Source organism: Ranitomeya variabilis, chromosome 3, assembly GCF_051348905.1.
Source record: "Ranitomeya variabilis isolate aRanVar5 chromosome 3, aRanVar5.hap1, whole genome shotgun sequence".
In the NCBI taxonomy this organism is placed as follows: Eukaryota; Metazoa; Chordata; class Amphibia; order Anura; family Dendrobatidae; genus Ranitomeya; species Ranitomeya variabilis.
In genome coordinates, this window is record NC_135234.1 from 450326116 (window position 1) to 450347980 (window position 21865).

Consider the following 21865-nt stretch of genomic DNA (forward strand, 5'->3'; position numbering starts at 1 on the left):
GGCTGCAGGGTCCAGGGGGGAGGCTAGTGGGGGCTGGTATTCCCCACTATCCTCCCCCTGAACCCTGTTGGACGCAGCCCCCAGTCACCACTCGCCTTCTCTCATCAGCCACACGCTGCCAGGCGCAGCCACCTGAAACATCTTCTGCTTACCAGATTCAGAGAGACAGGACGAAGTCTCTTCACTTTACTCTGCCTGACTGCTCGCCGCCTCCTCAACCTACTTTGTCCGCCCACTGACACCTGGCATATTGCACGATGCTCTGCTCGGAATGAGGAAGTGCGAGCAAGAGCAGTGTGACGTCAGGACAATGATGCACCCGGGCCGGCCACCGCAACTTATAGGTACAGTGCCCATTTTCGTCCGTCCGATGCATTAACAACACTTTAGGTGTATCTTTAACCCCTTAGTGACAGAGCCAATTTGGTACTTAATGACCGAGCCAATTTTTACAATTCTGACCACTGTCACTTTATGAGGTTATAACTCTGGAACGCTTTATCGGATCCCGCTGATTCTGAGATTGTTTTTTCGTGACATATTGTACTTCAAGTTAGTGGTAACATTTCTTTGATATTACTTGCGATTATTTATGAAAAAAACGGAAATATGGCGAAAATTTTAAAAATTTTGCAATTTTCAAACTTTGTATTTTTATGCCCTTAAATCAGAGAGATATGTCACGAAAAATAGTTAATAAATAACATTTCCCACATGTCCAATTTACATCAGCACAATTTTGGAAACAAAATTTTTTTTTGTTAGGGAGTTATAAGGGTTAAAAGTTGACCAGCAATTTCTCATTTTTACAACACCATGTTTTATTTAGGGACCACATCACCTTTGAAGTCATTTTGAGGGGTCTATATGATAGAAAATAACCAAGTGTGACACCATTCTAAAAACTGCACCCCTCAAGCTGCTCAAAACCACATTTAAGAAGTTTATTAACTTTTTATGTACTTCACAGGAACTGAAACAATGTTGAAGAAAAAAATGAACATTTAACTTTTTTTTGCAAACATTTTACTTCAGAACCATTTTTTTTAATTTTCACAAGTGTAAAAACAGAAATTTAACCACAAATTTTGTTGTGCAATTTCTCCTGAGTACGCCGATACCCCATATGTAGAGGTAAACCACTGTTTGGGCGCACCGCAGAGCTTGGAAGTGAAGGAGCGCCGTTTGACTGTTTCAATGCAGAATTGGCTGGAATTGAGATCGGACGCCATGTCGCGTTTGGAGAGCCCCTAATGTGCCTAAACAGTGGAAACCCCCCACAAGTGACACCATTTTGGAAACTAGACCCCTTAAGGAACTTATCTAGATGTGTGGTGAGCACATTGAACCCCCAAGTGCTTCACAGAAGTTTATAACGTAGAGCCGTGAAAATAAAAAATCGCATTTGTTTTCACAAAAATTATTTTTTCGCCCACAAATTCTTATTTTCACAAGTGTAACAGGAGAAATTAGACCACAAAAGTTGTTGTGCAATTTCTCCTGAGTACGTCGATACCCCATATGTGGGGGTAAACCACTGTTTGGGCGCACCGCAGAGCTTGGAAGTGAAGGAGCACCGTTTGACTTTTTCAATGCAGAATTGGCTGGAATTGAGATCGGATGCCATGTCGCGTTTGGAGAGCCCCTGATGTGCCTAAACAGTGGAAACCCCCCACAAGTGATACCATTTTGAAAACTAGACCCCTTAAGGAACTTATCTAGATGTGTGGTGAGCACTTTGAACCCCCAAGTGCTTCACAGAAGTTTATAACGTAGAGCCGTGAAAATAAAAAAAAAAAAATCGCATTTTTTCTACAAAAATGATCTTTTTGCCCCCCAATTTTTTTTTCACAAGGGTAACAGGAGAAATTAGACCACAAAAGTTGTTGTGCAATTTCTCCTGAGTACGTCGATACCCCATATGTGGGGGTAAACCACTGTTTGGGCGCACCGCAGAGCTTGGAAGAGGAGTGTCGTTTTACTTTTTCAATGTAGAATTGGCTGGAATTGAGATCGGACGCCATGTCATGTTTGGAGAGCCCCTGATGTGCCTAAACAGTGGAAACCCCCCACAAATGACACCACTTTGGAAACTAGACCCCTTAAAGGGAACCTGTCACCACGTTTTTGGAAGATGGGATAAAAATAGCGTTAAATAGGGGCAGAGGTGGGCGTTACATTAGTGTGTGTGTTATGCGTTTATTACCCACCTAAGTTGCCGAAATAACTTTGCAAAGTCTCCGTTTTCGCCTGTCAATCAGGCTGGTCAGGTCACATGGGCGTGGTGTCTTCCCCCAGATTTGGCGTAGTTTTCCGTTGGTGGCGTAGTGGTGTGCGCATGCCCAAAGTCCGGAATCCTCTTCCAGGGGATTTAAAATAGCGCGGTGTTCGTTATTGCATTGGTGATCGGTGGGCGCGGCCATCTTCCTTTGGCCGCGCGTGCGCAGAAGCGGCGCTGTGCTGGCCGCGGCTTCAGGAAAATGGCCGCGGGATGCCGCGCGTGCGCAGATGGATATCGCGGCGGCCATTTTCCTGAAGCCGCGGCCAGCAGAGCGCCGCTTCTGCGCACGCGCGGCCAAAGGAAGATGGCCGCGCCCACCGATCACCAATGCAATAACGAACACCGCGCTATTTTAAATCCCCTGGAAGAGGATTCCGGACTTTGGGCATGCGCACACCACTACGCCACCAACGGAAAACTACGCCAAATCTGGGGGAAGACAACGCCCATGCGACCTGACCAGCCTGATTGACAGGCGAAAACGGAGACTTTGCAAAGTTATTTCGGCAACTTAGGTGGGTAATAAACGCATAACACACACACTAATGTAACGCCCACCTCTGCCCCTATTTAACGCTATTTTTATCCCATCTTCCAAAAACGTGGTGACAGGTTCCCTTTAAGGAACTTATCTAGATGTGTGGTGAGCACTTTAAACCCCCAGGTGCTTCACAGAAGTTTATAACGTAGAGCCGTGAAAATAAAAAAAAATCGCATTTTTTCTACAAAAATGATTTTTTGCCTCCAAATTTTTATTTTACCAAGGGTAACAGGAGAAAATAGACCCCAGAAGTTGTTGTACAATTTGTCCTGAGTACGCCGACACCCCATATGTGGGGGTAAACCACTGTTTGGGCGCACCGCAGAGCTTGGAAGAGAAGGAGTGTCGTTTTACTTTTTCAATGTAGAATTGGCTGGAATTGAGATCGGACGCCATGTCATGTTTGGAGAGCCCCTGATGTGCCTAAACAGTGGAAACCCCCCACAAATGACACCATTTTGGAAACTAGACCCCTTAAGGAACTTATCTAGATGTGTGGTGAGCACTTTAAACCCCCAGGTGCTTCACAGAAGTTTATAACGTAGAGCCGTGAAAATAAAAAAATCGCATTTTTTCTACAAAAATGATTTTTTGCCTCCAAATTTTTATTTTACCAAGGGTAACAGGAGAAAATAGACCCCAGAAGTTGTTGTACAATTTGTTCTGAGTACGCCGACACCCCATATGTAGGGGTAAACCACTGTTTGGGCGCATGGCTGAGCTCGGAAGCAAAGGAGCGCCATTTGACTTTTCAATGCAAAATTGACTGGAATTGAGATCGGACGCCATGTCGCGTTTGGAGAGCCCCTGATGTGCCTAAACAGTAGAAACCCCCCAAAAGTGACCCCATTTTGGAAACTAGACCCCCCATGGAACTTATCTAGATGTGTAGTGAGAACTTTGAATGCCCAAGTGCTTCACAGAAGTTTATAATGCAGAGTAGTGAAAATAAAAAATATATTTTTTTCCCACAAAAAAGATTTTTTAGCCCCCAAATTTTTATTTTCACAAGGGTAACAAGAGAAATTGGACCCCAAAAGTTGTTGTCCAATTTGTCCTGAGTATGCTGGTACCCAATATGTGGGGGTAAACCACTGTTTGGGCACACGGCAGAGCTCGGAAGGGAAGGAGCGCCATTTTGGAATGCAGGCTTTGATAGAATGGTCTGCGGGCGTTATGTTGCGTTTGCAGAGCCACTGATGTACCTAAACAGTAGAAACCCCCCACAAGTGACCCCATTTTGGAAACTAGACCCCCCAAGGAACTTATCTAGATATGTCGTGAGAACTTTGAATGCCCAAGTGCTTCACAGAAGTTTATAATGCAGAGTAGTGAAAATAGAAAATATTTTTTTTTTTCCACAAAAAATATTTTTTAGCCCCCAAGTTTTTATTTTCACAAGGGTAACAAGAGAAATTGGACACCAATATTTGTTCTCCAATTTGTCCTGAGTATGCTGGTACCCCATATGTGGGGGTAAACCACTGTTTGGGCACACGGCAGAGCTCGGAAGAGAAGGAGCGCCATTTTGGAATTCAGACTTTGATAGAATTGTCTGTGGGTGTTATGTTGCGTTTGCAGAGCCCCTGATGTACCTAAACAATAGAAACCCCCCACAAGTGACCAAATTTTGGAAACTAGACCCCCTAAGGAACTTATCTAGATATGTGGTGAGAACTTTGAATGCTCAAGTGCTTCACAGAAGTTTATAATGCAGAGTAGTGAAAATAAAAAAATATTTTTTTTCCCACAAAAAAGATTTTTAGCCCTTAAGTTTTTATTTTCACAAGGGTAACAGGAGAAATTGGACCCCAAAAGTTGTTGTCCAATTTATCCCGAGTACGCTGATGCCCCATATGTGGGGGTAAACCACTGTTTGGGCGCACGGCAGAGCTCAGAAGGGAGGGAGCACCATTTGACTTTTTTAGCGCAAAATTGTCTGTCGTGTTTGGAGACCCCCTGATGTACCTAATCAGTGGAAACCCCCCAATTCTAACTCCAACCCTAACTCCAACACACCCCTAACCCTAATCTCAACCCGATCCATAATCCTAATCACAACCCTAACGATAATCACAACCCTAACCCCAAAACAGCCCTAATCTCAACTCTAACCAAAACCCTAATCAAAACCCTAAATCCAACACACCCCTAACCCTAATCTCAACCCTAACCTCAAACCTAACCCTAATCCCAATACACCCCTAACCCTAATCCCAACCCTAACCTTAACCCTAATCCCAACCCTAACCCTAATCCCAACCCTAATCCCAAACGTAACCCTAATCCCAACCGTAACCCTAATACCAACCCTAATCCAAACCCTAACCCTAATCCCAACTCTATCCCTAACTTTAGCCCCAACCCTAACCCTAACTTTAGCCCCAATCCTAACCCTAAATTTAACCCTAACCCTAGCCCTAACTTTAGCCCCAACCCTAACCCTAAGGCTACTTTCACACTTGCGTCGTGTGGCATCCGTCACAATCCGTCGTTTTGGACAAAAAACGGATCCTGCAAATGTGCCCACAGGATGCCTTTTTTGCCCATAGACTTGTACTACCGACGGATGGCCACACGTCGTGTCCATCGTGCACTGGATCCGTTTTGGCGGACCGTCGTCACAAAAAAAGTTCAATGTAACCTTTTTTTTGTACGTCGCGTCCGCCATTTCCGCGCATGCGTGGCCGTAACTCTGCCCCCTCCTCCCCAAGACATAAACTGGGCAGCGGATGCGTTGAAAAACTGCATCCACTGCCCACGTTGTGCACAATTTTCACAACGTGCGTCGGGCTGACGCATTGTGACCGCCCCGTACCGACGCAAGTGTGAAAGAAGCCTAAGGCTACTTTCACACTAGCGTCGTACTCGGCCCATCGCAGTGTGTCGGGCTGACGTACCGACGCTAGCGTTGTAAGCGCCGCACAATGGGTGCAGAGGATGCTGTTTTTTCAACGCATCCGCTGCCCCATTGTGAGGTGCGGGGAGGCGGGGGCGGACTTCCGGACGCGCATGCGTGGTCGGAAATGGCGGACACGTCGCACAAAAAAAGTTACATGTAGCGTTTTTTTTGTGCCGACGGTCCGCCAAAGCATGACGGATGCGACGTGTGGCAATCCGTTGCAATGTGTCGCTAATGCAAGTCAATGGAGAAAAAAACGCATCCTGCAAGCACTTTTGCAGGATGCGTTTTTTCTCCGACGCATTGCGACGGAAGCCAAAAAACGCTAGTGTGAAAGTAGCCTAACCCTAGCCCTAACCCTAAATTTAGCCCCAACCGTAGCCCTAGCCCTAACCCTAGCCCTAACCCTAGCCTTAACCCTAACCCTAGCCCTAACCCTAGCCCTAACCCTAATTTTAGCCCCAACTCGTCTCTCCTGCCGGCCGGCAGATGGCAGCAGATGGCGGGCGCACTGCGCATGCGCCCGCCATTTTCTTTGCAGAGGAAGAAGCCGGCCGGCAAGAGGAGACGCAGGAGGACCCGGAGACACCGGGTGAGTATGATAGGGTCCCCGAATCCCCCTATTTCTCTGTCCTCTGATGTGCGATCACATCAGAGGACAGAGAATTACAGATCGCTTTTTTTTTTTTTGCGGTCGCCGGTAAACAGTTAATTACCGGCGATCGCAAAACAGGGGTCGGTAAAAACCGACCCCGATCATGTTCTTTGGGGTCAAAGACCCCAAAGATCTTCCGGGTGCCGGGCGGCGGGCGCATGCCCGGAAAAAAGATGGCGGCGCCCATCGGGAGCCACGAGGAGCACTGGGGGAGATAGGTGTATTGGGGGGCTATTGGGGGCCATCGGGGACAATATTTCTCTGTCCTCCGATGTGCGATCACATCGGAGGACAGAGAAATTAAATGGCAAAACGCGTTTTGGTTTTTTTTGTTGCGACCGCCGGTAAACGGTTAATTACCGGCGATCGCAACTCGGGGGTCGGTAAAAACCCCCCGAATCATGTTCTCTGGGGTCTCGGCTACCCTCGGCAACCGAGACCCCGGAGAAAATCCGACTCTGGGGGGCGCTATTCACTTTTTCCACAGCGCCGTTAATTAACGGCGCTGTGGTTTAAGTACCCTTAACTGCCGCCGTTAAAAGACGTATCGGCGGTCGTTAAGGGGTTAAATCACCACAGTGTTGTTATGCATCGGGAGTTCGGCAGAATAGAACAAAATGTCCAGGGGCCCGATGAACAGAAGCAAGAGAGGGGGGCCCAAGCGCAGTGAGCTGCCAGAATGTTTGGGCCCCCCTTTTTGCCTCTGACCACTGGGCCCCATACTGTAGTAAGGGCAATAATGCCCAGATGGCGGCCCTGTATGTGGGCAGAAGTTTTACCTAGGTTTTCTGACACCCGCGGCAAGAATTCTGTTTGCGCCCCCCCTAAGCACATATGCATTTTGGACACTTACAGTCACATACCGACGAGCTGCTCTCCCTATTTTTCTCACTGTTCAATGAAAAACTGAGAGAAGTAGGAAGAAAAGCTCGTTGTCACACGATCCTAAGCATGAAAATCATATATGGGTGAAATAGCTAGATCCTGCAAGCAGAGCTGAATCCTGACAGTGAGTGTATTACACAGTGCCCCCCCCCCCCCCACACACATATGGGGTATCAGCCTACTCAGCATAAATTGCACAATAAAATTTGGGGTCCAATTTCTCCTGTTACCCTTGTGAAAGTAAAAATTTGGGGGTGAAAAGATCATTTTTGTGGAAAAAATATATATTTTTTTATTTTCATGGCTCTACATTATAAACTTCTGTGAAGCAGTTGGGGGTTCATAGTGCTCACCACACATCTAGATAAGCTCTTTGGGGGGTCTAGTTTCCAAAATGGGGTCACCTATGGGGGGTTTCTACTGTTTAGGTACATCAGGAGCTCTGCAAATGCAACATGACGCCCGCAGACCATCCCATCAAAGTCTGCATTCCAAGCGGCGCTCCTTCCCTTCCGAGCCCCGATGTGTGCCCAAACAGTGCCCCCCCCCCACATATGGGGTATCAGCATACTCAGGACAAACTGGTCAACAGATTTTGGGGTCCAATGTCTCCTGTTACCCTTGAGAAAATAAAAAATTGCAGGCTAAAAAATCATTTTTGAGGGAAAAAAAAAGGATTTTTTATTTTCACGGCTCTACGTTATAAATTTCTGTGAAGCACTTGGGGGTGTAAAGTGCTCACCACATATCTAGATAAGTTCCTTAAGGGGTCTAGTTCCCAAAATGGGGTCACTTGTGGGGGGGTTTCTACTGTTTAGGCACATCAGGGGCTCTCCAAACGCGACATGGCGTCCGATCTCAATTCCAGCCAAATCTACATTGAAAAAGTAAAACGGCACTCCTTCTCTTTCAAGCTCTGCGGTGCGCCCAAACAGTGGTTTACCCACTTATGGGGTATCGGCGTATTCAGGAGAAATTGCACAACAAAATTTATGGTTAAATTTCTGTTTTTACACTTGTGAAAATAAAAAAAATGGTTCTGAAGTAAAATGTTTGCAAAAAAGTTAAAGGGCCACTGTCACCCCCTCCAGCCGTTATAAACTAAAAGAGCCACCTTGTGCAGCAGTAATGCTGCAGTCTAACAAGGTGGCTCTTTTAGTTTTTGATTCATTTATTACCTCAATAAAGCGTTTTAAAAATTGGCCACACATACCAGATATTGTACCAGGAGGCGGTCCGAAGCGTCCTGTATGAATCCCCCAACTGCCGTCACTCTTCTCTTCAGGGCCGATGGTACCCGCCCCCTTCGCGTTGTTGCTTCTTAAATCCGGCGCCTGCGCTGTGCGTGCCTGCACAGTGTTCTTTGTCAGTCACATCTCAGATGCCGGGTGCCTGACTGCGCCCTGTTACTGAATCCCCGCCCCGCACTGTGTTATTCATTATGCACAGTGCGGGGCTGGGGTTCCCGGGAAGGCGGGGGAGCGTCAGAGATGGGAGAGCGTCTGAGATGGAGGAGCGTCTGAACAGCTCAGTGCGCATGCCCAGGAATGCCAGCCCCGCACTGTGCATAATGAATAACACAGTGCAGGGTGGGGATTCAGTAACAGGGCGGCCGCACTGCCCGCACAGGCACAGTCAGGCACCCGGCATCTGAGATGTGACTGACAAAGAACACTGCGCAGGCCCCAGGCAGGCACGCACAGCGCAGGATTTAAGAAGCAACAACGCGAAGGGGGCGGGTACCATCGGCCCTGAAGAGTGACGGCAGTTGGGGGATTCATACAGGACGCTTCGGACCGCCTCCTGGTACAATATCTGGTATGTGTGGCCAATTTTTAAAACGCTTTATTGAGGTAATAAATGAATCAAAAACTAAAAGAGCCACCTTGTTAGACTGCAGCATTACTGCTGCACAAGGTGGCTCTTTTAGTTTATAACGGCTGGAGGGGGTGACAGTGGCCCTTTAAATGTTCATTTTTTCCTTCCACATTGTTTCAGTTCCCGTGAAGCACGTAAAGGGTTAATAAACTTCTTGAATGTGGTTTTGAGCACCTTGAGGGGTGCAGTTTTTAGAATGGTGTCACACTTGGGTATTTTCTATCATATAGACCCCTCAAAATGACTTCAAATGTGATGTGGTCCCTAAAAAAATGGTGTTGTAAAAATGAGAAATTGCTGGTCAACTTTTAACCCTTATAACTCCCTAACAAAAAAAAAATTGTTTCCAAAATTGTGCTGATGTAAAGTAGACATGTGGGAAATGTTATTTGTTAACTATTTTTTGTGACATATCTCTCTGATTTAAGGGCATAAAAATACAAAGTTTGAAAATTGCAAAATTTAAAAACATTTTCGCCATATTTCCGTTTTTTTTCCATAAATAATCGCAAGTAATATCGAAGAAATGTTACCACTAAGGCCGGCGTCACACTAGCGTGTTTTACTGATGTATGAGAGGTGCAGAAAATACGGATTGCACACGGTGCAATGATACTCTATGGCCCAGCTCTGCCGTATTTTACGTATCCGTTTTATACGGTCTTGGACGGCCGTAGAAAATCGCAGCATGCTGCGTTTGTCAGCGTATTGCGCAAAAAATACACCAATGAAAGTCTATGGGGGCGAGAAAAATACGGATTACACACGGACCAGCAGTGTGACTTGCGAGAAATACGCCAGACATCTCCAGGTGCCAGGAAATGTGCCAAGCCCTCAATCAGGAAGCTCAGACATGCTAATTAGCTGAAAAAGCCAGACAGACATCCCGGAAGTCTGGCGCTCGCCTCCATGGAGTTGCAAGCAGCATGGCCAGCATAATCAACGTGGATATGCTCCTCATTCTGGTCCAAGAAAGGCCTGAAATCTGGGACCAGCGGGATCCAAATTGGAGGACCATCTGTGGGATCCTATTCCCAGATTATGCCCAACGGCCACGTGCGGAGCAGACACAACTTTGTAAGTACACTCATGTTGCAACATTAATGAACCTTGAAAAATGCTTTACCTACATGATTTCTGGACGTTTGTTTTTTGCTTAGTGTTCTGTCCTCACTAAATGAGACAGGCCCACGTAGCTATACAGTCAGCTAAACCGCTATACCGGGGTCCAATAAGGAGACTGTGGTTGAGTCTGTGCTTTATTAAACGTAGTGGTATATTGATGCGGTGAAACTGTGAACAATGATATACATGGAATCAGTACATGGTATAGACCGATACATACTACACATGATAAACGTTATGCATGACATTTAGAAGGCTAGTAACTGAACTAGGAGTACAACTGGTTAAGCTAGGCTAATATAGAGCAGGAATTATCTAGAGAAAAACATTAAGACATACTGGCAATGCAATCGCAAGGGGGATGAAGTGCAAGCGTCTTTCCTTGAAAGGCAAACTGAAGAAACTGAAAGGAAACTTGAGGGAAATGTGGGCTGAGCTACCATAATGCATTGCAAGGGAGGAGAATCAGACATAAAAAATACATAACAGAAAAATAGAACTGTCAACATAACTCTGACCGCTAGAGGGAGCCAAAGCACACAGATAAATAAAGGTATGAATATATCAAGTCCTGTATACTGGCTGAGAAACTGCAAATTATGCAAACAGATAATTGGAGGTAACAAATTAGATGGCGGAGACAGAACACTTAGTGTGTGTTTTTTTTTAAAATTTTTGTTCAAAAACAAAGATGATGAACATGAGAAAGGGTTTACGTACATAGATAATATAGATGTTGCGTTGGGTACTATTTTTGTTAACGCCAGACTGGTACAGAGGGGAGTGAACCCTGTCCTTGTGTTGTTTCATTTTATTGTGTAGAATCTATTTGCTGTTGTAAAATTTAAACTTTAGGGAAATCATTTAAGAAGGCATTTTATTAGCATCATTAAAATATGATCAATCAATGCCAACTGTTTTAAGCAATGTGCAGAATGACCTAATAGAATATTTGATACCATGTCATTGCAGTGGAAGATGTTATGACACGATGGCGCAGCATCAGGGACCAATATTGGCGGGAAAGGCAGCAGTGGGCAAGAAGTGAGTCAGCAGCACCAACCAAAAAAAGAAAGTACATATACTACGATCGACTTTCATTTTTGGATCCCAGTATGGATCTAAGACAGAAAGTAAAAACATCACAACACAATTATTATTATTATTATTATGATTATTATTATTTGGTATTGTTATAGCGCCATTTATTCCATGGCGCTTTACATGTAAGGAGGGGTATGCAGAATCAAAAAAGCTAATTAATCTTAACCAATACAAGTCAGAACTGGTACAGGAGGAGAGAGGACCCTGCCCGCAAAGCCTCACAATCTACAAGGGATGGGTGAGAATACAGTAGGCAAGGGTAGAGCTGGTCATGCAGTGGTGTGGTCGATTGTTGGTGAATGCAGGTTATATGCTTGTCGGAAGAGGTGGGTCTTCAGGCTCTTTTTGAAGGTTTCGATGGTAGGCGAGAGTCTGATGTGTTGTGGTAGAGGGTTCCAGAGTAGGGGTGATACACAAGATAAATCTTGTATACGATTGTGTGATGAGGAGATAACAGGGTAGTAGAGAAGGATATTTTGTGAGGATCGTAGGTTGCGTGTAGGTAATTACCGGGAGAAGATGTCTAATAAACTTATGTTAGAAAATGACTCAACTATTATTATTATTTTTTTTTTTATTTTCCTACCAGAACACAGTCCAATCTCACTGAGAGGGAGACCGGGTCAGACTCGGAGGTTGTCATAGATCCGGTTGCTGTTGATGAAGAGGTGGCAGGCCCATCTTTGGCCTCTTCTAGCTCCATCCTTCCTGGACCATCGGCTTCTGCATCACAAGAGACAGCAACAAGTTTCCAAGATGCAGCACCAACAACATCAGCAGGACCTGATCCTGTAAGCCAGGAAGAAGAGCATGGACACAGCAGCAGCCCTACTGTACCACAGGTGTCTTCCCCACAGGCATCTGGGCCTTTACACAGAGGCCGCAGAAGGAGAGAGCTGCAAGCCACTAGGAGGGAAGTGGACACTGGGGTCCTCAATTATTTGGCCAGGGCAGCCACGGATGATACTGAGGAGGCCTTTGCTCGCAGCCTGGCCCGATACCTTCGTCCCCTTCCCCGTGAGGTGAGGCTATGTGTGAGAGGGTGCATTCAAATCCTGATTGATTTAAGCAAATGACCCCTATGAGGTTTTTTAATTTATTGAGAGAAGGCAGCTTTCACCACATAACCTCTTGCGCCTTCCACGAAATCAACAGGTGCATGGTCAATCAGTATTTGAAGCACCTCCTCCACATGTGCCTACACCTCAACCCCTCCCAACACAAAATCAACCAAGGCCAGCACCGTACCATATGGCAGCCTACAACCAACCTTCCCAATATGGCCACTTTTCCAGACCCAGTGCTGTAGGCTGGTCCCAACCTGGGTTTGGACAACATGGCCATTTTGGGGGTGGGTATGAGTCCAGTCAATATGTTCATCAGCATGAGGGCCAGAGACAAATCCCTTATGGCCAATACCCAACTGGCCAATATGAACAAGGCATGTATTATGATCCGCCCCACACAGCATCCACACAGGCTGAAGGACAATTGGTGTTATGACCCCAATGGCGAGGGTCTCAGAGGAACGTGGAAGTCTGCAGAATACAAAAATCCAGCTCATAGGGCAGTGGTAACTGGGTTGACCATATATCTACTCCTAACGCCAACACTAGAAGTAGCCGGGGATCATTCCTACGTTGATTCTAGATGACACGCGCGAGCCGGAGAATCTAGCTACCCCTAGTAGAGGAAAACAAAGACCTTTCTTGCCTCCAGAGAAGGGGACCCCAAAGCTGGATAGAAGCCCCCCACAAATAATGACGGTGAGGTAAGAGGAAATGACAAACACAGAAATGAACCAGGTTTAGCACAGAGAGGCCCGCTTACTGATAGCAGAATAAAGAAAGGTAACTTATATGGTCAACAAAAACCCTATCAAAATCCACACTGGAAATTCAAGAACCCCCGAACCGTCTAACGGTCCGGGGGGAGAACACCAGCCCCCTAGAGCTTCCAGCAAAGGTCAGGATATAGATTTGGAACAAGCTGGACAAAAATACAAAACCAAAACAAATAGCAAAAAGCAAAAGGCAGACTTAGCTGATATAACTGGAACCAGGATCAGTAGACAAGAGCACAGCAGACTAGCTCTGATAACTACGTTGCCAGGCATTGAACTGAAGGTCCAGGGAGCTTATATAGCAACACCCCTAACTAACGACCCAGGTGCGGATAAAAGGAATGACAGAAAAACCAGAGTCAAAAAACTAGTAACCACTAGAGGGAGCAAAAAGCAAATTCACAACAAATTGGACCAACAAAGGCCACCTGAGCAGGACCCTGAGCTGCCGCCATCACCTTCACCAACTTACAGAAATCTGTAACCAAAAGTTGTTTTTGTTTATATTTGTTACGCGTAACCATGTTTTGGTTACCTTTGTGCTGTAATTGCAGTTTGTTCTGTCGTTTAAAAAAAAAAGACAAACCCCCCCCAAAAAAACATATGAAACAAATATGGTTGAAAGTTTACAACAAAAGGCTTTTGCTCTAAGTAAAAAATGTTGTCAAAAGCCAATTGACGTTTGTGGGACAATCATTCTTACATCACACACATATGCTCGGTTCATAAGCATCTGGTAATTAAGTAAATACAACACACAGAATACAGTTTCTGTATGAAAACAAATTTTTATGGTGATAATTAGGGTTGAGCGAAACGGGTCAGCAATTTTCAGAAGTCGCCGACTTTTGGCAAAGTCGGGTTTCATGAAACCCGACCCGACCCCTGTGTGGGGTCGGCCATGAAGTCGGCGATCTTCTGAATCTGGAATCGGAATTCCGATACCGATTCCCGATATGTTTAAGATATCGGGAATTGGTATCGGAATTCAGATTTAAGTGTAAAATAAAGAATTAAAATAAAAAATATCGCTATACTTACGCTCTGATGCGCCCTGGTACTAACCGGGAACCTTCCTTCCTTAGAATCAGCCTTCCAGGACCTTGCGGTGACGTCGCGGTGACGTCGCGGCTTGTGATTGGTCGTGCGGCCGCCCATGTGACCGCTGCGCGACCAATCACAAGCCGCGACGTCACCGTGACGTCACCGTAGGTCCTGGAAGGGCTGATTCTTAGGAAGGAAGGCTGCCGGAACGAAGCATAGAATATTCCTATTAGGTATATACTCACCCTCGGACACGCCCTGCTTCTTTCCGGCAGCCTTCCTTCCTAAGAATCAGCCCTTCCAGGACCTTCGGTGACGTCACGGTGACGTCGCGGCTTGTGATTGGTCGCGCAGCGGTCACATGGGCGGCCGCGCGACCAATCACAAGCCGCGACGTCACCGCAAGGTCCTGGAAGGCTGATTCTAAGGAAGGAAGGTTCCCGGTTAGTACCAGGGCCCGTCAGAGGGTAAGTATGGCAATATTTTTTATTTTATTTCTTTATTTTCACTTAAATATGGATCCCAGGGCCTGAAGGAGAGTTTCCGCTCCTTCAGACCCTGGGAACCATTGGAAACCCAATGCACTGCATTGGGTTTCGAGTTTCGGCCGACCCCGACTTTTTTATAGGATCGGCCGATTTCACTCGACCCGACTTTTGAAAAAGTCGGGTTTCGTGAAACCCGACCCGATCTTATAAAAGTAAAGGTCGCTCAACCCTAGTGATAATATATTTTTGGTAAATAAGGAAATCACAACTGAGAAACAGCATATTCTTGCCAGGGAGTAGCACCCCGAGGAGAAACAAAATAATTTGTGAAAATATCTCTCACTTTGATTCCAGAAAGGGGACGGCGCAGAGGAGGACCATGTGGTGTAGGGCTACTCACATTGGGCAACATTTCTTCACCAACAGATGACGGACAATCATGAAGTCTAGTAAAATTGTGCAAAACAACACACGCTTTTATAATTTCATTAATAGTAGCCTCACTCAGCTGAATGGCAGACTGGAGGAGTCGCCATTTGGCACACAGAATCTCAAAGGCACACTCCACCAGTCTACGCGCCGTGGAAAGCCTCAAATTTAAAACACGCCGCCGGTGATCCAGGTTGCGCCTGGGATAAGGCCTCATGACATTCCGTGTCAATTGGAAGTCCTCATCTCCCACAAGAACATATGGCACTGTTTCAGCATTGGAGCCTGGGAGTTGTTGTGGTGGTGGGAGGTCTAACTGGTTTTCACGTAGCCGCCGACCCATAATGGACGAATTGAAGACCCTTGAGTCTCCTGTTCGCCCATAGGCCCCAATGTCTACAATTATAAACCTGTAGTTACTGTCAACTACAGCTAACAGAACTACAGAGATAAACTGCTTTTAATTGAAGAATTGGGACCCAGAGTTCGGCGGCTTATGCACCGATATGTTTCCCATCCAGGGCTCCAATGCAGGGTGGGAAGTCACAAGTGTCATTGAACCCACGGGCTATTTTTAGCCAATCTGCCATTTTTGGCTCAGGCATGACAAGTTCATGTAGTTTTCACCCATATTTCCATACATGTTGAGCGCACAATGCCAGAAATCGTGGAGCGACCAATGAGAAACTCCAGGTGTAGTCCCGCATAAGACAAGCCAGTTGACAGGAAGCTGAAAGGACCCAAAAAAACATATTAGTTATCTAACAATAGTGTTGAGAAAACATGATATACGAATAGCCTACTCCACTATGACAGTGCACATCCGGCCCATCTTCGCAATAGCATACCCAAGGGACAGTTCCGAATCCTAAGGGTCAGGAGGAACTGTTCTGCCAAGGACGACTTTTGGGCGGAATCCAGGAAGCTCACGGATAGATTTCAAGCTAGGGGGTATCCACGTAGAGTAATAGCACAAGCGTTCCAACACTCTCAGCGCTGTGTACGTGAGGACATACTCAAACCAAGACAGAAGAACACCGCACAAACCATCAATCTGATTACTGTGTACCATAACCAGTGGAGGGATGTTCATGAGATCTTGAAGAAAAATTGGAACATCTTACTAACAGAACCTAAACTTCATCCCTGGCTGGCCCCCACTCCTAGGATGGTGGCCAGGAGGTCACGTAATCTAAAGGATGAGTTAGTATCTAGCCACTTCAAACGAGCAACCGTTAAGAGTGGCACGTGTGGCCGGATTTTTGGCTCCTATCCGTGTGGTGGATGCAATATTTGCAGCTTTATGATCTCAGACACAGGTCTAACACTTCCACATATCCCAAGGAAGATTGAGCCGTCAGCATACTTTAACTGCCGTACCAGGAATTTGGTATATGCCTTGGTGTGTGGCTGCCCCAAATTGTATGTGGGATACACAACACAGGAGCTGAGACGCCGGGTGCAGCAGCATCTTTCCAATATCAATACGGCTAAAAGAGATTTGGAACGAGGTAAGAAACTCTCATCGGTGGCAGGACATTTCTTGCAGGTACATGGTCTCTCTGTAGGGAGTATTAGGGTGATGGGGTTGGAAGGGGTGAAACCGGATATAAGAGGTGGCAACATCACACTTGATCTGCTTAGAAGGGAGTCTAAGTGGATCTACAACTTGAATAGTCGGGCCCCGATGGGTATTAATGAGGAACTTCTATTCACTGGCTTTTACAAGCAGATTTAGGCTCTTATTTTAATTGGGGGTATACATTTGGTGCCAGTTAACCTGTACCATTTATTTTTTACAGATATCATGCGTATGATGGTGGAATTGTTCCTCCCCCTTAGGGGCATAATGGTACTAATAAGAAGATCTCGTGGTCTCTTTTGACAACTATCAAGCACTCTTCGGCAACTCTCAAGTGCATTTTGTGGACAGATGTATATATTGTTTCCCCCCATGTGGTGCCCACGTTTGTTATGTTTCCAATGTGCTGCCAGCTGCATCCACCTCTTCCCTTTCTTCCTTTTCATTTTTTCAACTCCTCCCCCCCTCCCCCACCCCCTTCCTTTTCCTTTTTTTTTCTCCCCTCCCTTGTCCTATGTCTGATTTACTCTTAGAGATGGATACACATATACACTGTTTACTAGGTTCCATCTATGTGTTTACTCTTCCCACCTGTATAGGGACATCAGGGTGCTGTGATCATAGTCTGTACCTAGTGGCTTGACTATACGGCCATGGGCCTATTCTCTGGGGCTTTATTCCATCGTGGGGTTTGACTAGGGTATGGGTGGACTTGTATATGTTTAATTTACATATGCTTCTTTTACCTCCAACCGGCTTTGCACACGCATTTGTAGTTTCTCCTGTAAAATGGACAATAAATAATACGGAAAATATCTTCTCATAATCAGAATTATTCGTGTATATTCATTTGGCCCTGTGGACAAAAGTCCATCGGGTTTGGGAGTATCTTTGTATCCTCCATTTCTGTTTTTGAGAGCTTTATGTCCCTTTGCGTGGGTTCTTTGACCTCATCTATCATCTAAAGGCCTTACCTTATCGGCACTTGGGCCACCCAAGATAATAGTGCTTTTGGGGACATCCCCCTTTTTGGACAATATTTATTGTTCTGTATTGAGCGGTGACCCACAATGGTGCTTAAAACCCCTTTTTTGGGGGCGGGCACTCATACAGTTTGGGTACCTGCGCTCAGTCACTGCTTGTCGTCATTTTTTCGAATAACCTTTACATGCCATGCTTCGTATGGGATTTGCTAATTAAGATACTGACTTGTGACAACCTTGCTTGGTTCTCAAAATATGGATTCAGCATATCCGCACTTTTCAAACAAGCAATGCGACTCCATTTTCCGTTTGTATACCCTTTTATCGGATCAATAGCTGGTATACTCGATTTAGACATAAGTGCGGCATAAGGCGGGGTACTTGACTATTTACGCTACTACGCATGACTTGTATATCTATTGGCGCATATTCTAAGCGTCCTTTCCATGGTAACTTTGGCGCTTGCGCATAGACCTTTGCGCACTGGGGACTGTCCGGCGCGTATTCTATTTACAAATACAGCGCTTGCGTGGTGGAGTACTGCTGACTACCTATATCATTGTGCACGCTCCAGACTTCTACTGCGCATGCCCAGGCGTCTGTGTTATGTTTACTTTAGCGCCTGCGCATACACTCGTATCCTTTGGAGATTATGTAGCGTCCTCCTTATTGACTAATACTGCGCTTGCACGGTGGAATTTTGCTGAGGGGTGCGAGTATGTTGGAGCACAGGCGCCTATCGGCGACCTCCTTATGCGCATGTCCGGAAGTTGGTTTCAGTGCCGCACACCAGTGATCTATCGGAACGCCGCTGCAACCTCACAGGTGATACCTATTCTTTTCTTATTATGGCTTACATTTAAGGGGCATGATTGAGACAATGTCTTTACCACCTTCCCCTGATGAAGACGCTCTAGCAGTGTCGATACGCATGGGGCCTCCATCCCCCCTTTGGACTTTTTTTCGGCAATTCCCCTACACACCCCAGCTGTGCTAAGGGGCACACGACCTTGTGTGTTTGCTATTTTGGCATAATCCCCCCCCCCTCTTTCCTTTCAGGATATATCTACATACTTTCACTGATAGGATATCGGCTCTTCAGTGGCCAGGATCTTAGGGTACTGTCACACTCTGCAACTTTCCAACGATCACGACCAGCGATACGACCTGGCCGTGATCGTTGGAAAGTCATTGTGTGGTCGCTGGGGAGCTGTCACACAGACCGCTCTCCAGCGACCAACGATGCAGAGGGCCCCGGGTAACCAGGGTAAACATCGGGTTACTAAGCGCAGGGCCGCGCTTAGTAACCCGATGTTTACCCTGGTTACCATCGTAAAAGTAAAAAAAAACTAACAGTACATACTCACATTCCGGTGTCCGTCAGGTCCCTCACCGTCTGCTTCCCGCTCTGACTGAGTGCCGCCGTAAAGTGAAAGCAGATCACAGCGGTGACGTCACCGCTGTGCTCTGCTTACTTTCCGGCCGGCAGTCAGTCAGAGCGGGAAGCAGACGGTGAGGGACCTGACGGACACCGGAATGTGAGTATGTACTGTTAGTTTTTTTTTACTTTTACGATGGTAACCAGGGTAAACATTGGGTTACTAAGCGCGGCCCTGCGCTTAGTAACCCGATGTTTACCCTGGTTACAAGCGAACGCATCGTTGGATCGGTGTCACACACACCGATCCAACGATGACAGCGGGAGATCCAGCGACGAAAGAAAGTTCCAAACGATCTGCTACGACGTACGATTCTCAGCAGGGTCCCTGATCGCTGCTGCGTGTCAGACACAGCGATATCGTATGGATATCGCTGGAACGTCACGGATCGTACCGTCGTAGCGACAAAAGTGCCACTGTGAGACAGTACCCTTATTGTGCATTGGGTGACGTATGATACGGGGTGTTTACATTTAGGAGGGATGCAGGCATACCTTATCTTTCATGCATGTGGTTCAGTATTTGACTGATTGTTGGGACATATATGCACATGTATTCCATGCCTGCTCTATTGTTAGGGATTGCCGGTCTTATTTTAGGATCTGTGATATTAGGGGTCTGGTCAGCTGGCAGCACGGGGCACTAAATATTTCTACTGTCATTGCTTGAACTTGCTGTCTGATTTCATGTCCTCTGTACCACCTACACATATTGTGTGTGCTGTGACATTGATCCTCATCATTGTGTCCTGGGGGATGTGGGTTGGTCCGTCTGGTTTTAAATGTTTTTAATTGTTTGTCCTCTTCATTGCCCTTGTTTGTAGCAATATGTTATAATAAAATTTATTTTGTATGGTTGATCCCATTGTGTGCATATCTTTTTCTTTGTCTTTTTGCTGGTATCCTTTATATGCACGGGGCTGATCCCTTCTCTTATATTGTGTGCGGTGCCCGCCTTCTCTTGTTTTTGCTAGAGAAAACATGATAAAGCGCAAGTATGTTGTTTATGACAAAACACTGGAATATCACTGAAATTAATCGATATTTACCTAGTGTACATAAGTAGAACATTAAAAATATATCTTTATCTTGTGGTTTTCTCCTGAGTAACACATACATTTTAAAATAGCTGATAGCAAACAACCCTGAAAATGAAAATATCATCAACATACAGTATGTGAGGATGTTGAATACATACCGTAAGGTAAGGAGAAGACGCTCCTCTGCGGATATGCTTTTTCGCATCCTGGTGTCCTGATACGTGAGTCCAGGACGTACTGTCTCCAACAAGATATCAAATGTTGGTATTGTCATTCGACAGCATAGGTAAAACTTATCAGGATGTGCACGCAGAGCTGTATAGAGCCTCTGAAAATGGCCTTTAGTGAGGCGTTGGGTCAAAAGAGGATGCACCCACAATCTTCTTCTCCTCCTTTGTGGATCTACAATCACAGGGTATGGCTGGCCAAACCGACGCGACAACACCCAGTTAAACAAAACCCGCTGAGTTGGGGTGAAGTGCAGTAGGTCAGACATGGTGCAAACGTTACCACAACACACCAACAGATGCACAACCACAAAATGGCCATATGGGAGGGTTACACCTGTTGTAGAGGCCTTAAATAGGGTTGCTGATGCTCATTTAAATTAATTTCAGCCTCAAAAACCGTTGAATGTTCATTTTGTCAGGTTGCGTGGAAAAAACGCATTACGGATGTCATACGGATTACATACGCAACATTACATGCGCAAAATACGCGACCACACCTTGCCAACGGATTGCTTACGGATCACCATTTCTGGATTTTTATGCGTATTACGGCCGTAAAATACGGACCGTATTTCCCTACGCTAAGTGTGATGCCGGCCTAACATGAAGTACAATATGTCACGAAAAAACAATCTCTGAATCAGCGGGGTCTGTTAAAGCGTTCCAGAGTTATAACCTCATAAAGTGACAGTGGTCAGAATTGTAAAAATTGGCTTGGTCATTAAGTACCAAATTGGCTCGGTCACTAAGGGGTTAAAAGAGGTGAAATCCACCCCAAAGTGATCTGACTTATGCGTGACCCATGAAGACTGGTTGTGTTATTTCTGTCACACATTTTTTCCTGCTTCTTTATGCACTGTTCATCACTTATCTTGATATTTCTCATCAGATCTATTGTTTATCTATAGTTATAAATATTTACAATATATTTTGTAAATAAAATTGTGCTTTGTCTGGTTTGCTTACCTTTGCAGAAAGTTTCTCCAGTAATGTTTAGAAAATCAGCAGCTAGTTGAAGTCTCTGGAAAGGATGTGTGAGGCGTCTGCTTTCTCTCTTCAGCTTTTATAAGGCATTGGGGAACTGAAACTGAAAGTAATGTGTAACAGAACAAAAAGATACCACCTCCTTTCAAAGAGCGTACAAAATCAGCTGGTTTCAAAGAAATCAAACTGAAAGAAATTGCTACATTTTCAGATATTTTTTTTTAAGTGGAAAGAATAAAAATATAAAAAAATTAAATAAACACACAGTAAATGGGGAAGAATGATGTTGCATGCTACAGGTACTTTAACCTTCTTTACTGTTCCTCACACGACATGCAAAAACATTACAAGAGATGAAAGACCATAGAAATTAGCACAACATAAAAAATGCTCATATCCCTAGAACTGTATGGTAGATTAAAAAAAACAACAA

General features: G+C 45.5%; 1 protein-coding gene across 4 annotated transcripts in view; it reads right to left on the reverse strand.

The window, feature by feature from the left end:
- The window catches only part of LYG1 (lysozyme g1), an 81667-nt gene extending 60136 nt beyond the window's left edge, over positions 1–21531 (reverse strand). The window contains exons 1-2 of one of the 4 annotated variants that reach the window (XM_077296535.1): positions 21415–21452; positions 15817–15905 (exon numbers count right to left, since the gene is read on the reverse strand). In XM_077296535.1, the coding sequence (XP_077152650.1) occupies positions 15817–15818 (2 nt within the window). In that variant the 5' untranslated portion in view covers positions 15819–15905; positions 21415–21452. Of the gene's footprint in view, positions 1–152; positions 281–15816; positions 15906–20376; positions 20463–21414 lie in introns of those variants that run through there. The other 3 variants (XM_077296538.1, XM_077296536.1, XM_077296537.1) reach the window with 3 other exon arrangements.
- Between the last annotated feature and the right edge of the window lie 334 nt (positions 21532–21865).